General features: G+C 40.9%; 1 protein-coding gene across 2 annotated transcripts; it reads right to left on the reverse strand.

Annotated features, from left to right (window-relative positions):
* Window positions 1-10,089: 10,089 nt before the first annotated feature.
* LOC135617989 (homeobox-leucine zipper protein HAT22-like) lies at window positions 10,090-11,679 on the reverse strand. 2 transcript variants are annotated; one of them, XM_065118862.1, is made up of 4 exons: window positions 11,623-11,679; window positions 11,080-11,524; window positions 10,887-10,966; window positions 10,090-10,528 (listed from the first exon to the last, which is right to left on the reverse strand). In XM_065118862.1, the coding sequence occupies exons 2-4, from the start codon at window positions 11,470-11,472 to the stop codon at window positions 10,228-10,230; spliced, it is 774 nt and encodes a 257-aa protein (XP_064974934.1). In that variant the 5' UTR covers window positions 11,473-11,524; window positions 11,623-11,679; the 3' UTR covers window positions 10,090-10,227. The 2 variants fall into 2 exon arrangements, with proteins under 2 accessions (XP_064974934.1, XP_064974935.1); XM_065118863.1 differs by lacking the exon at window positions 11,623-11,679 and having other exon boundaries at window positions 11,080-11,225; window positions 11,310-11,502.
* Between the last annotated feature and the right edge of the window lie 4,356 nt (window positions 11,680-16,035).

The following is a 16,035-nucleotide window of genomic DNA, read 5'->3' on the forward strand; positions in this document are numbered from 1 at the left end:
AAGTCGGGATCTGCCACATCTTCTCCCTTCTACATTAGTTTAATTAGTATTAATTACAAGCCGCAACGTATTGATTTATACGTCTAATAAAAATAAGGTTTTGCCTTGTCTTTTTACCATATAATAGACTAATTCTGTCGCCCACATTGTTCATTTGAGCTATTAGTTCCATTGTTATCTAGAGATGCATAATGGGATAACGAAGAAGAGGTTTAGCCAGCAGCTGCCTTTCCTATTGAACCAGTAGGAGAAGCAGCTGCAACTGCTTGTGCTGTAGGAGAAGCAGTGGCTGATGAAGAGGATGTTTGGATAAAGCCAGCAGCCCTCCGGTAATTGATTCCCAACACATGCATCTAAGGGTGTGATTAAAGAAGACTATAGAGTACGGAGGTTTCTTTGCTAACAGAGAGAGAGAGAGAGAGAGAGAGAGAGATTCTCTTCTTCGTCCCACGTCAAATCATGTCGATGGGAGTAGTCCCGAAGTGGCAGTGTCCATATACATGGTTGAGCAAATTATCCATAACATCGTTTAGAGAAACCAAATTAAACACAGGAAGGTTGGCTCTCATGCAAGGATTGAAGACAAAGAGACTCAGACTGGAAAGTTGATGCTACGTAACTTGAAAGGTCACTGATCTGGCAAATGTTTGACATGACATTTCGTCCACTTAGCATGATGCACGGTGCACTCTGTAAAGAAGATGCACGATGTGACCCGTTCTTTAATCCAATAACTCATTCATCATAATAGATTAGCTGCAGTCATGGCAATATGGTTCACATCAATCATTCCACTTTCTTCACATCATCACAAATCCAGTTGGATTGGACCATGGGGAATTAGATATTTGGCCTCTACGTACCATTATGCTACGTGGAGCTAAGGCTTCAGCATGAACATTTCCTAAGGTTTTTGTACCATCGCTGCATGTGGAAACTGATAAGTAGATGAGATTTCCCTAACTGTTGAGGAAATCTCTCTACTCTGTTGAGGGAAATCCTCTAACCCGTTGAGGAAACTTCTCCTTTTAACCTGTATATAAAGACGGAGGATATGTCAATAACATTCAACTTCTTCTTCTACAACTCATTTATCTCTTTATTTTAACATGGTATCAGAGCAGGCTCCTCTTGGCGACAGCAGCATCGCCATGTGTTAGCCAAGCGGCCACAGTAGCACGCTGCATCAAGCGGAGTCATTGAAGAAGCACCAAGACACGGATTCAGAGCCAGTGCTAACCGGTCTTGCTTTTCTTCGCCGGCCTTGCTCCCTCTTCCTTCTTCTTCGTCGGAAGGACAACGTGGTCCTTCAGCCCCACGTTGGGCAGCACCAGAGAAGACATAAGCCGCCTCCTGCACTTCTCCGGCCAGTAGCTGTCGCAACTGCTGCATCTTCCTCTACCGCAGCAGCTTTCGCTGCCGTTTCCCTCTACACAACGGCGCCTCCTCAACGGCGGTGTCTTCCTCCTCAATAGCAACGAACGGCGAACGACGGTGTCTTTCTCGCGTCTTCCTCCTTCGCTGTCGCAGCCACTTCCCGGCCAGCAGCAGCCGCAACCGCTGCATCTTCCTTCCTCTATCGCAGCAGCTTTCATTGCCGCTTTTTTTCTATACACCTAATTGCTACAGATTTCTCTCACTGCAGTTTCCTTGAGTACTGCTGCAGATTTTTGCGGTCATTTTCCGGCGAACCGCAGTCTTGAGTACGGCTGTAGTTTTCGCAGCCATCTTCCGGCGAACTGCAGCCTCTACAATCTGCTGCAGCAAGCAGCAATCCACAGCAGCGAACTGTAGTCTCGAGTACCGCTGCAGTTTTTGCAGCCATCTCCCGGCGAACTGCAGTCCCTACAATCTGCAGCAGCAAGCAGCAATCCACAGCAGCTGCCGGCAGCTTTTGGCACTGTTGTAGATTGCTCAATCTGCTACAGCAAGCAATCCATAGCAGCAGCCCCCTCCCTCATTCTCCACCTTGTGTGACCTGAGTATCACACAAGGTTCGCTGCCTTCTTCCAAAAAAAAAAAAAAAAAAAAAAAAAAGGAAAAAAAAAAAGAAGGAAAATGTCTTCGTTCACTTCTTCTGATGTTTCAGTTCCTGTAGGGACTCCCACTTCTTGTTCTTCTACAGGGCTTATCTCCATCAATGCTGCCACGCTAATCCCCTTTAAGTTATCAAAGGGTGGCAACTATGCGTCCTGGCGAGCTCAATTCTCTAATCTTTTATTTGGATATGATTTGTTAGGTTACATTGATGGTTCTTTCAATTGTCCTCCGGCCATGCTCAACATCCCCGGTGATCCTAATCCAGTACCCAATCCAGCTCACAAACTGTGGCTACGTCAAGATCGTCTCATTCTCCAAGCCATTCAAGCTTCAGTTGCTGGATCCATTGCTCCCTTGATATCTTCATGTGTGACAGCTGCCGATGCATGGTCTAAACTGCAAACCACCCTGGCAAATCATTCGCGTACTCGCAAGCTCAGTCTTCTATCCAAGCTTATGGAGACAAAACAAGAGGGAAGTACTATCTCTGATTATTTACAACTTATCAAGGTTATCATCGATGACTTGGCCTTGATATGTCATTTTCTATGTGATGAAGAGGTTGTCATTCATACCCTCAATGGTCTCGACACCGACTACAAAGAATTGGCTGCTGCAATTCGGGCACGCGACTCGCCAATCTCTTTTGAAGATCTCTATGATAAGTTGACTGACTACGAGATGTCTTTGAAGCGTGCGGACAAACTGCCTGGATCAACTGTCACAGCTCAAGTCAGTCACAAGTCTAAACGGAAGAACACTTGGTACTCACCGAACATCACCCAAGGTTTGGCCACTACGCCTCTTGATTCTGTGAGTTCCATGCAACACCCCTCCTATCCTCCTAGTCATCCCTTCTCGCAAAGTGGCGACTCCAGCCATCATCCGTCTTGGCGTCCTGCCCTACCGAGCCATCAGAGACGGGTCGTTTGCCAACTGTGTGACAAAGTCGGCCATTCCGCTAAAGTTTGCCGGTCTCGTCTCCGCCTCCCTACTCCGTCACACTGGCCACAGGCAAATCTCCTAACTACTCCGACACCTAGCCAGTCCAACTGGATTGTTGACTCTGGTGCCTCTCATCACATCACCGCTGATCTTCAGAATTTGTCTCTTCACAATCCCTATGGCGGCAATGAAGATATCATCATCGGTGATGGTAAAGGACTTTCTATAACTCATACTGGTTCCACAACGCTTAATTCTGACTCTAATACATTTACTCTCGATGATGTTTTATGCGCCCCTCATATTAAACGCAACCTCATTTCTGTTTCTCAATTTTGCAAAGATAACAATACTTCCATTGAATTCTTTCCTGATTCATTTCTTGTTAAGGATTTGAGCACGGGGGCATCATTGGTCCAAGGCCCGAATAAAGACAACATTTATGAATGGCCGTCAGCCTCTCGAATGACCCAGCCCACTGTTCATTCTTCTGTTGCGGCTCCAGTTGATGTGTGGCATCGTCGGCTTGGCCATCCCTCACCCTTTATTCAGCAGAAATTATTATCTTGTCACTCTCTTCCTCTTTTTAAGTCCCCTAATTCTATGATGCATTGTGATGCTTGTCTTAGTAATAAGAGTCATCGGCAGCCTTTTGGTTCATCTTCAATTTCCTCCTCTAAACCTTTTGAAATTATATATACTGATGTTTGGGGTCCTGCTCCAATTTTATCTTTTGATAAGTTTCGATTTTATGTTATTTTTGTAGATCACTTCTCCAAGTACACATGGATATATCCTCTTTCTTATAAATCTGACGTTTCTCGCGTTTTTTCCACTTTTCAGAAGTTGGTCGAAAACTATTTTCAGTCTACCATTAAAACAGTCTACTCTGATGGTGGCGGTGAATATCAAGCCCTGGCGTCTCATCTCTCAGCTTGTGGCATTCAACACCTCAAGTCTCCTCCACATACTCCTCAACTAGTTGGTCCTGCCGAACACAAACATCGGCATATCGTAGAAACTGGACTCACACTTTTACATCAGGCTTCCATGCCTTCAACTTTCTGGACAGCAGCCTTTCAAACTGCTGTCTACCTAATTAATCGGATGCCTACACCAGTTCTACAACACCAGTCCCCCTTTGACACACTGTTCCACAAACCCCCTAACCTTCGTAAACTCCGCGTGTTCGGTTGTTTATGTTATCCTTGGTTACGTCCCTATGCCTCTCATAAGTTAACATCCCGATCTTCTCCTTGCGTCTTTATTGGTTACTCACTTGACCATAATGCTTTCCGCTGCTATAATCTCCACACTCACAAAATCTTTGTATCACGTCACGTTATCTTTGTTGAGTCTAACTTTCCTTTCCAAACTCTTCCATATCCTGCCATACGGACCACTTCACTATCTCACTGGAGTATACCTTCGGATCAATCGGACGAGCCTCCCATGTCTTCGTCTACTTCCTCCCCTCCTGATCCGCACTATATCACTCCAGTTCAACACTTGCCCGTTTCCTCTGTTCCTACTCCACTCCACTCTTCTCCAATTGATGGGGCAATATGTTCTGAAACACAACCATCCTCTTTACCTCCTTCTCGCCCAAGTGCCCCTGACGTGTCTCCACTTGACCCGGCTTGTGCCACTGATCCTCACCCAACATTACCTCCTAATCCTGTCATCTCCAATCATCCTATGACCACTCGCTCTAAGCATGGTATTTTTAAACCTCGTCAAGTACTTAACCTACAAGCTGTCATGAATTCCTCATCCCCCAACATTGAACCCACCACCTTCACTCAAGCCCACAAATCTCCGCATTGGCGTATTGCCATGAGCGAGGAATATAATGCCCTCCTCCATAATTCAACATGGGATCTAATTCCTTTTCATCCTTCACAAAACATCATCGGGTGTAAGTGGGTCTTTAGAATTAAGCGGAACCCAGATGGCTCAGTTGCTCGATATAAGGCACGCCTGGTCGCCAAAGGATTCCATCAACGACCTGGAGTTGATTTCACTGAGACGTTTAGTCCTGTTGTTAAACCCACTACAATCCGGCTTATCTTGAGTCTGGCTACCACTAAAGGCTGGCAATTACGACAATTGGATGTTAATAATGCCTTTCTACAGGGATCTCTATCTGAAGATGTTTTTATGCAACAACCCCCCGGTTTTACTCATCCTCAGTATCCACAGCATGTTTGCAAACTTCGGAAAGCCATTTATGGACTTCGTCAGGCTCCGAGAGCTTGGTACACTCAACTTAGCTCATTTTTGACTTCTGTCGGCTTTCTTAACTCCAAATCTGACACTTCGTTGTTTCTGCGACATCATCATGGAAACACAATGTATATTCTGGTATATGTGGATGATATTATTGTCACAGGCAACAATCCCGCCAGCATCCAAGCGTTCGTCAAACAGCTGGCAGCTCGATTCTCGCTTAAGGATCTCGGTCCCTTGAGCTACTTTTTGGGCGTCGAAGCTACCTTCACATCTTCCGGTCTCTTTTTATCACAACGCAAGTACATTCAAGATTTGTTATTAAAGACAAACATGCAGGATGCAAATGCAGTTACAACCCCCATCTCTACTAGCGGTTCTCTCAAATTATCAGATGGAAGTCCTGCTACGGAACCCACTCAATATCGCCAAGTTGTTGGCTCTTTACAATACTTAGCTCTCACGCGTCCAGACATCTCATTTGCTGTGAACAAATTATCACAGTTTATGCAGCAACCATCTACTCTACACTGGTCACGCGTCAAGAGACTTCTATGATATCTTAAAGGGACTCTAAATCATGGACTCTTTTTTCGTAAACACTCTCCACTTCGTCTTCATGCATTTGCCGATGCTGATTGGGCGGGCAACCTTGATGATAGAACATCCACATCGGGGTATATTATCTTCCTTGGTGCTCATCCAATCAGTTGGAGTTCTAAGAAGCAAAAGACAGTCGCCCGGTCTACAACTGAAGCTGAATACCGTGCCATTGCCGCTACCACTGCAGAACTCAATTGGATCACGAATCTTCTCAAGGAACTCAACATCGATTCCACTCCTACAATATATTGTGATAATATTGGAGCTACCTATCTGTGCGCTAATCCGGTATTCCACTCCCGCATGAAACATATTGCTATTGACTTCCACTTTGTACGTGATCAAGTTGTCCGCCGTCAACTCCGTGTTTCTCATGTTCATACAGCTGATCAATTGGCCGACTCACTTACGAAGCCTATAGCTCGTAAGCTGTTTGCATTACATCAGTCCAAGATTGGCCTCCTTGATAGGAGCACCATCTTGCGGGGGCATGATAAGTAGATGAGATTTCCCTAACTGTTGAGGAAATCTCTCTACTCTGTTGAGGGAAATCCTCTAACCCGTTGAGGAAACTTCTCCTTTTAACATGTATATAAAGACGGAGGATATGTCAATAACATTCAACTTCTTCTTCTACAACTCATTTATCTCTTTATTTTAACAGAAACCACGTAGTGAACATAGATGTAGAGTTTGTGTGCTAATTTGAGTCCCCACCCGAAGCATTAATGAAGATTTCAAGATCTCTCATCCCCATATCAAATAGAATCCACAGCGGACTGGATCGAGAAGCCATGCACGTCTAGATGAATGGGTTTGAATCTTAAACGGTAAACGATGATAAGTGGGGCTTCTGCTGAAACTGGCACTACATCCTGAGGAAAAGAACAGCCCCTCTCTTCACGTCACTGCAACTGCAGATATAGATAGATAGATAGATAGATAGATAGATAGATAGAGAGAGAGAGAGAGAGAGAGAGAGAGAGATAGGGAAAGAAAAGACTGCAGGAGCGGGGCCGTCGACGCCGTCGGGAGAGGGAAAAGCATGCATGGGAAGGCCGCCCGCGCCGAGGCAGGAGAGTCGCCCGGGAGTCCCGCGTTCCCTCCTCGCCAGCTCCGCGACCCGCCCGAGTCTGTGGAAGTGACAGGACGCTGCATGGTGGAGCAAGCAGGCTCCCGTCGTGTCGCCCCGCGCTGGCTCGCCATTTCCCCATGCTGCACCTGCCGCTTCGACTTGCTCCGAGAGAGAATATTCTTCCCTGTATCATCTGGTGTTTCCCTGATAGAGAAAAATAGACCGAAGAAGAGGGAAATCTCAAAGCTTCTCATCTTAAAAATATTAATGCAAACGGAGTAGTTTTTTGACATGTCGTTGCATATTTCTTTTACCAAAACATATTTTAATTCTTTTTCTAAACAATAACGTTAAAATAAAAGCATACATCTTTTACTTCGGTTCACATTCGGAATTGTTCCAACATATATTGTTGCCTTGTCCGCTGAACCTAAGTAATTTACTTTGTTTGTTTATAGAATTTTAATTTATATTTTAATTTTAATATATTTATAAAAATATTTTTTATATTATATAGTATTTTTTATAAAGATTATAAATATTGAATATAGATTTTAAATATTTCAAATCTATCAATAAATAAATATATTTAACTAGATGAATCTTAAAAGAAAATTTTATTAGTTTTATCTTCTCATTTTTATTAAGAAAATAAATATTTCTATCAAAGTATTAAAAAGTTAAAAATAAAAATAATAGGATTTGCTAGCAATAACATAATATAAGTAATATCCAAAAGCTGATTTAAATACAAAATATCGCATTTATGGATACATAAGAAATATATTTAATCTTTATTTTTGAATATAAAATTCAAAGGGATGAATTAGGAAATAGATCGTTTAAATCATATAACTATAATGAAATACACAATCAATCAATATTTATAAAATCTAAAAAAATAGAAAAAAAAAAGTTTGATTGATCTTATTTTTTGAAGTGAGAGATTCATGGGTCAATACAAGATCCTGATATATATATTCAACACAAGAATATTATCTTTAAATCACATCATATATTTAATTTGATATATATATTTTTTAATTCTTGTACTTGAGATCGGGAAAGAACATCGTAATGAATCAATAAATTTAAGTTTTTTTGTCATCTTATATGTGAGAAGTAGAGTAAGATCATATTTATTTATTTCGATGATGTTTATTTGGTTTTATTATTATTACATTTAAGTTATTATCTTTCTTTCTTTTCTCTTTCATCTTTTTATTTTCAAAAAAAATTCTGCTCATGGAGATTTCACAACAATGATTACTTATATAAACTTTATCATGTATCAATCCCCCTCTAGCAAACATAAATTGATAGCATCAAGGCAACTAGTGCACAATAGTTTGAAGAGATTATAAGTTACTGACCTCGTACTACAAAATAGCTCGAAATATTTGTGTATGTATGTATGTATATATGTATGGATACGAAAATCTTTCTTCGTTAATAAGTTTTTTTTAAAAAAAAATATTTATTTGGTTTATATATTTTTGGTTTCAATAGCACAACAAAAAAAAAGTCGGACATTATTATCGGGTTGACGAGACTGGAACAACTTACTCAACTGGACTTAAAGTCACTATAAGTATAGCAGCGGATTACTACTCGACACCACAGTTGCTGGCTGGCGTTGTGGGGTTGGAATGAGCTCCAATTCTAAGCACTCCGGCAACAGCAGCCACAAAAAACAGAAAGGGTCATGCAGGCAGCAAATAGGACTCAGCCAGCGCCTCCTGTCGCCGACCGAGTGCAGTGCATGCATCCATGTGAGGTGGGAGCCGCTCTACGCCTGCGGCTGTTGCCTTCGTCTCCTCGTAGGCACGGCAGGAGTTGGGTGGCCGTCACTTCACGTCTGTGGTTTCCCCACGACACATAGCAAAGAAGAGACAGCTTTCGAGCTTTTTTTCCCATGCTCGAGCCTCGCAGGTGTCACTGTTTCGTTGGCTCGGGTCGAGAGAAAAGCCTGAGGTCGGTTCTTAGTTCTCATGTTTGGGTCTAATGGGGTTTGGGTTTGTGCTTGGGCTGGCAAAAAAGAACCGCTGTCATTTTAGTTGCTTTATCCACACAAGCATGTCAAGAATCTTAGATCATGTGTTCATTTTTCAGATATAATAGTGAATCTTTTGCATTTGAGTGGTGTAAGATAGATTGTGTTTTGCGTTTTCTCAATATCACAATATTATTATACGTTTGAAAACATCCCAAGAAAAGATAAAATAATAGTAGAGGAGATACCTTAAAACTAATATCAATCGAATCTCTTTTGACTTTAATTCATCTTTTTTTCTTTTAATTGTTGTATATCTAAAACATTCGATTAGTACTTGTAAACTCAAGAATTTAACTTTCGCTCGGATAAAAACTCCTAAATCAAAGAATTTAATTCATATTCTGTACGCAAATAAAAAGAAAAGAGAGGCAAGTAATCGTTTCACACTAATCAACATTATGTTGGCACCGTCCAATTTTTAGTATCAAATCATGCATTGTGACGTGCGGAATATTGCATTCATTCATCCTTATTATAAACCGCACATTGTGGCATTCGGAACACATCACAGATGCTCTCATAAATCACTGCAAAAAGATGCTGATAATAATTATTTTAATTCACCCCCCTAATTGATGTGTACACATGAAAGTGGAGAACAGAACATGTTCTTCTCCGAGAATTCCGCTGAATCCCTTCTCTGATGGAGTCTCTCTCATTGCTTATCACAGCAGCCGTGGGAAGGAGATGCAGCAGCCGGATCCTAATAAAGACTCGAAGAGAGACCTGACGAATCACATGCCACCAACTCAGCCGTCTCGCACACGTGCCCCGCGTTACTGATCAATGTGAATTCGCCAACTGTGCTCGAAAGCCTGAACCCTATCTCTAGGCTTGGGCGGCCGAACTGTCATCGTCTTATCCGCGGTTCCTTCTTATCCAAAGATATCGCTCCAAAGACACGTCATCTTATTACACCTCTCATGGAGAAATATATAGAAATAATCTACTTTGCGACTGCAAGTTTTGTGACAATCTCCTTATTCTATATTTATCTCCTTTTTTTTTTGTTTCATCAATAAGAAAATAAGTTATTTCTATTCCGATCGATTAATGTATTATTTTAATATAATATAATATTTTTATTTTTTTATAGATGCACAGATAATGTATACTAAACACAAGTGTTGTTCTTGAGACAGATAGATAAATCTCTCCATGTTTGGATCAAATGAGTTCATAATGTATATTATTTTAATATAGTAAAAATTTCTTATATATATATATATCCGATTTCGCCAATGAAACTGTTCCCAGTTTGAGATGGTGAGTGTCTTCCCTAGCTGACATGCTGCTGGATGAACGAAGGATTCAAGAAGTAGGGCTTTGGTGCCACCAGGAGGGGTCCGGCGTAACACTCATGACCTCTGGGGCCGTCGCCGGCACGCTCAGTTCTTCTCCCGCAGGTAGGGCACATGGTGAGGCTGGCCGCAGCAGGGAAGTGCATGTAGAGCGGTGGTGCAGACGTGAGCGCCTTCAGCTGCTGCAGCTCCTTCTGCAGTCTCTGGTTCTCGTCGCTCAGCTTCTCACAGTACCTCTTTAGGAGGGTGCAGTCGACTTCCATCTTCTTGAGCTTCGTCCTGCAATCAGAGCATACATGTAATCTTGGTTTTCCATCTATTGATATTGTTGGAACCAAACGAGGAAGAAAAGCCCGCACTCACATGTATATTTGCGAATAATGGAGTTTTGCTAGGGATAGACATATTATATATCCCAAAAGATTCGACGAGGAGATGCTAATACTTTTATCATAGGATCATAATATCTATATTCGTTAGATTAAATTTTATACCCAAGAAAACAATAAAACCATGATGGAGAACTTATTAAGCTCATGAGGTTGAAGAATAAAACAATTGAGGGTGAAGAGGATCGTATGGGTGCGTGTAACTTGAAGCAAATCTGATTGAAGTTGCATGGAGTTATGAGACAAACCTCGCCCTCCTGTTCTGAAACCATACTTCGATTTGCCGCGGCCGGAGATTTAGTTGCCCTGCCAGGGTTTGCTTTTGTTTCTGATCATTAGTGGAGAGAAACCATGAGCATCAAGAGACCAGTCGGGAACTGTAAAAGCGATGAATCAAACAGGATAGAGGTAACCAACAACACGCTCAAGGTATGTGTTTACCGGGTTGATGGTGCTGTGCTCCTTGAATCTGTCCTCCAACAGAGCAGACTGCTCCTTTGTAAGCCTCAGCTTCTTCCTCACACCACCCTCGTCTTCCTCATCACTGCCTCGAGATGACAGCCGCTCTGCCTCTTCTTCCTCGTCTCCTGCATGGTTCTCCTTCTTTACGCTCGGAAGACATGAGAACGAGGAAACAGTGCTATGATGCGAGGACGCCCCTGCCGCGCTACCTTCCTCAGCTTCCACACCATGAAAGAGGCCTAATGGTAGATAAAGGTTGCGAGAATTCGAGCAGGCTTCCTCGCCATGATCTCTCGACTTGTCGCTCCTCTTGCCAATGCACAACTCTAGAGCAAGGTTAATGTCACGGTCACCCTCTTGGGTCATGTCCATGCTTTCATGCTTACCTCTGTTACCCCTTCGACTAGTTCCTACCTAATATATACTACTCGTAAGAGAGAGAAAAGAGAGGTGAGGGACTAGGATTGTCAGTAAAGGAAAGGAAAGAATAATTGAGGGTGATGATCTCAAGTGGATGCTTACATGGGCACACTGCAATGGGCGGCGGATTTCGCAAGTGGCAGCTCAACTCCCTAGTACGAAGGAACGAGGAGGTGAAGGACCACCTCTTGGGAATGGATGGTGGGGGGAGATGAACTAAGATGGTCCACGCAGGAAAGGGCATTCATCGGTGGCTAAATGACACAGTCGAACACATCAACGCTGAGAGTATGCCTCCTCTGCTTTCGGCTCATCAGCCGTCACTGCGGTGCTGCCCTCTCTTGTTCTTCTCAGCCGCTCTTTCTTTTCTTTGGCTTTACACGTAGGATCCAGTTTGGAAAGTCTTCTTGATGACGTGCCGCAATTGACTTTGCCAGCCTTATAGGTGTTTCAAGAACACCGGACACTACTCGAATGGTTTCTTTCTCTCTCCAGGTTAATCGATGAGCACAGGATCCATGATGACAGGCAGGTTCATGCATCCAAATTCTGGGACCATCTTGCGCTCTGAGCTGTGGTCGTAGACTTACAGGGAGGATGCTTGTGACTGTCGAGAATAAAGTTAGCGTTTGTGGATTGAACGTTACTCCTCAAAGTCTCTTTGGATTGAATGTTACTCGTCACTGCTTATGCCTGCATCGGAATGTGTCGTATAGATGGACATGGGTTTTTGGTTGGTTGCAGGACTGCGTCCGCTGATACTGTGCACACAAATCGTGCGCTGAAGTTGATGTCATTTCGAGGCAATGTGAACAACGAGAAAAAGAAGAAAGGCCGTGAGAAGAATAAGCAGCAAAGGAGGAGGCAATCGCATATATGCAAGAATAAAAGGGAGGAGGGCGGTGGTGGTGGTGGTGGTGGTGGTGGTGGTGATGCTGATGATGATAAGATGTAGATGGATGCATTTCATTATTCGAGTGAAAATACCTCACTTTCACGCACCAGAAGATGCAGACAGATAGTGCAGGAGAAGAAGGGCAAGCATACATATTGTTCTATCTCTACGATAGAGGTTCCTCCCTCCCATATCCTCCGAACCGAAAGATGGTCAAAAAAGCTTTGACTGAAGGTTACCGATGAGAATAAAAGGTTTAATGGATGTTACACTGATCCGTCGTTGAGTTGAGGTGGCCGAGAGGGTGACTCGGATGTTCATCAAAAGAGAAGACTAATGTTAGATTAGGTTGTTCTCAAGTTAGGACGGAGGCAGGCAAAAAAAAGGTAAAGTCATAGTAATTGACTTTGGTGTGCCGAGAAGAATATTGGAGGTAAAGTCAATATAATGAGTGTTTTGAGAAAATATGGTGATGTACCGACGATCAAGAAGGGTTGTGGTGGTGGCAAAGCTAAGAAAAGAATATTTTCATCCAAGTGGAAAAAAAAAGGGCATCCTTGTGTCATGGGAGCAATAAAGTCAAGATGATGTTTAACACTTATTCTTTTCGGTTATTATTTTTTGATTTTTTTGAGTGTTTTTTTATATGTAGCATGTTTGTGACCGAAAATACTATCATCAGTTCTATTTTTGTTGTTATTAATGTTTTTGTTTTTGTTTATGTCATATAACATTGAAAATATTTATACTATTCTTATGTGTCACGAGCTAATTTTGAACTAACAACCTAACAATATCAAATATCAATCATCTTAGCACCTCGAAATTCTTTAGGTGGCACTAAGACGGATGGAGTTTTGGGTTTATATTTGAGGGGTCATGCAACATTCTTTAATGTGTTCACTTTTGTTTGTGGACCTTTATCAACAAACATTATGAGACTCCTTTTGTTCAGCCTATTTTTTAGACCCTTTTATGCCTAGTAAAAGCAAGTTGCTTTATGTTGCTTATGATCGGTGATCTTATCATTTTCGTGCATGATAACGACAAATTAATTGTATGTTTATTTTATTATATAAATACTTTGTAGATTACACAATATTAAGATCTATGTTACCGTAGTGAACGAGTACTATCGTTTCGGTACGACACGTTTTAGGCAATCCGAACTAAGATCATGAAACTTAGGTAAAAACTAATGAAGGGAGTAAAAATATACTTTTTTTTTTAGGTAAAATATCCAAAAATCAAACTTATAATTGGAGGACCATTTGATCTATAATCAAACCAATAAACTAATAACCCGCCTCGTGGCGGTATCGATGTTCGATTCAGATCCATTTGAGGACACCGCGCCGCCTTATCCGATCTTTACAAGCTTTCCGGTATCCCTTTCTCTTTTGATGATACGGAGGTCCACAAAAGAAATGTGGACATTTCAGTGCATGAATTCCACACGAGGGGCAAATGGAATGCCCTCTCCAATTGCTTTTACGTCTAATCCCTTTCAATCCACCCGCATCTTCGAATTGTTGGATGACAGATACCAAATTAGATGAGAGGAAAGCAATTGGTCGATCGAACACATGGAATCTCCCTCCCACATCCATTGTACCCACAGCATCATAGACCTTGTAATTTCCAATGTTTTTTGTTCTCCTAAGCTTTTTGTTCTCAGAACGTTCCAAAAGCTCAAAAGGATTCAAAGCTAATTGCGGTTCCATCCCAAAGCTGACACATCATGATGCTTCCTTTTTCCTTTTTTTTTCTATAATATTATTCTTTTCATGGTCAATATTAAAGGAATATTTAGTGGGTAATTGACTCGAATTTGATTATTTGGTTAGGCAAGCTAGGAATATTCAAATCTCAGTGCACCATTTATTTAATGGATGTTTACGACAGAGGTGAGCTCACAAGTTTATTTTTTTTAAAATAAAAAATATATTATTTTAAAAGTCTCTTACAAAAAAATTTCATGTTTATCGAAGCACAAAATAGACTATAACTTTAGAGGCCAGTCCTATCTCGAGATAATAGAATTTTTTAGAAGATGTAGCCTAATTTGATAGTCAATGAGCATTATAGTAAATTTATAATCGATGAATAAGTAATTAAATAAAAAAAACTACTCCTATAATAGCTCAAAGATGAATATTCAAGGTGAGCTCATAAGATTTTAAGAATCTAATTTTGTGTTGGTAATTCTCTTATTTGCATGATAATATAACTCGAATTCTCAACATAAGTGGTAGGACCAATAGTTAGGAATATTCTTATACTCACCGAAGTTTCCTTGAAGCTTCCTATGGCATGGGAATCGATTTCCGTAGCCATCGAGAGAACTCTCATGTCTCATGGCTGAGAAAACATCATGTCTAATGTTATGATTCATACGAAGTGATTACAGTATGGAAAGAATGATTTTGAATAGTTGGATTCTTCGAGGAACAATGAGATATGCGTGTTTGTAATCCCTTTCGTTCTTTCCAAGTTTATTGATGATCTCCAAAATCTCACACACGAACACTATCGACACCCATTGAGATGCTCTGTCAACTCAATATGCTAGTCGAGTGAGTCAAAGTGGATGGCACAATAATAATACCACAACGCTCTATACTTCTTATACGTCCACACGGATGACTTCCTATGTTAAAGGCATATCCGACTATAAAATTGCTCTAGCAAAATAACTCCTCCAAGTATTGGCATGGACTTAGCTTATTTTGTAAGTATAAAAATGATGATTATGCTACTATTTATTATGTAAAAAATTTGAAGTTTAGAAACTAAAATCAAGTAACAATATATCAAATATATGATTTGTACTTTTTCAATATCATTCGAAGAGCTTTTATCTTATTTGTAAGTACATCATCATCGGATCGGATCTGAAATATGCACAAACATTAATACAAATGCTTTAAGAGTATGGTAAAACATAAATATGAACTAACAAGCACTAAATAGTTGGGATCCAAAATAATCTATCATGCACAAATATATATTGTGCACGAATGCCAATATGACACCGATTGCAAGATCGAGCGATGATGCATCCTTAGACGTATAATTGAAGCTTCTTCGAGTTTGATGCCACCCGTGTGTTATGAGGATATCAACTAGAATTCAACATGTGGCAAATCAAAATAGAGCTGCATATTTTACAAAACAAAAAACATAAGATAAAATACTATGATTAGCAAAATGAGGATTTGAATGCATCACTCGGATGATATTCTTCGTTACTTATTTCTTCAATATCCTTGTTGAATCTTTTTTACATGATGCAAATCCTCTATCACATCTTCGATCCTTTTTTTGATTGTAATGCACCTCTCAACACTCACGTGGTCCCTCGATATTATTGTCAAGTAGTTGAATTTTGATCTATAAATGTTATCTCAACTCGATGAATTAGATGTTATCTCAAATCGAATCGAATTATGTTGATATTTTTTGCTAGTAGATTGATACAACGGAGGAAAAGGATTTTTTACTTTAGCATGTTAATCTCTCGGTTGCATTGTGTCAACTAAACCGAATGGATGGATGAATACTTGTTAGAACTTTAACGAACACCATCTTATAAAATTTAAAATTTTAAGATTTTTTTT

The sequence above is a fragment of the Musa acuminata genome, chromosome BXJ2-7 (assembly GCF_036884655.1).
Source record: "Musa acuminata AAA Group cultivar baxijiao chromosome BXJ2-7, Cavendish_Baxijiao_AAA, whole genome shotgun sequence".
NCBI lineage: Eukaryota > Viridiplantae > Streptophyta > Magnoliopsida > Zingiberales > Musaceae > Musa > Musa acuminata.

What these genes read in the sequence shown, in the direction of transcription:
- LOC135617989 (XM_065118862.1), bottom strand. Translation starts at nt 11,472, where the DNA reads ATGGACATGACCCAAGAGGGTGACCGTGACATTAACCTTGCTCTAGAG. An exon ending in AGCACAGCACCATCAACCCG is followed by an intron (nt 10,967 to 11,079) that starts GTAAACACATAC and finishes ACTAATGATCAG; the next exon opens with AAACAAAAGCAAACCCTGGC. An exon ending in TTTCAGAACAGGAGGGCGAG is followed by an intron (nt 10,529 to 10,886) that starts GTTTGTCTCATA and finishes CTCTGATTGCAG; the next exon opens with GACGAAGCTCAAGAAGATGG.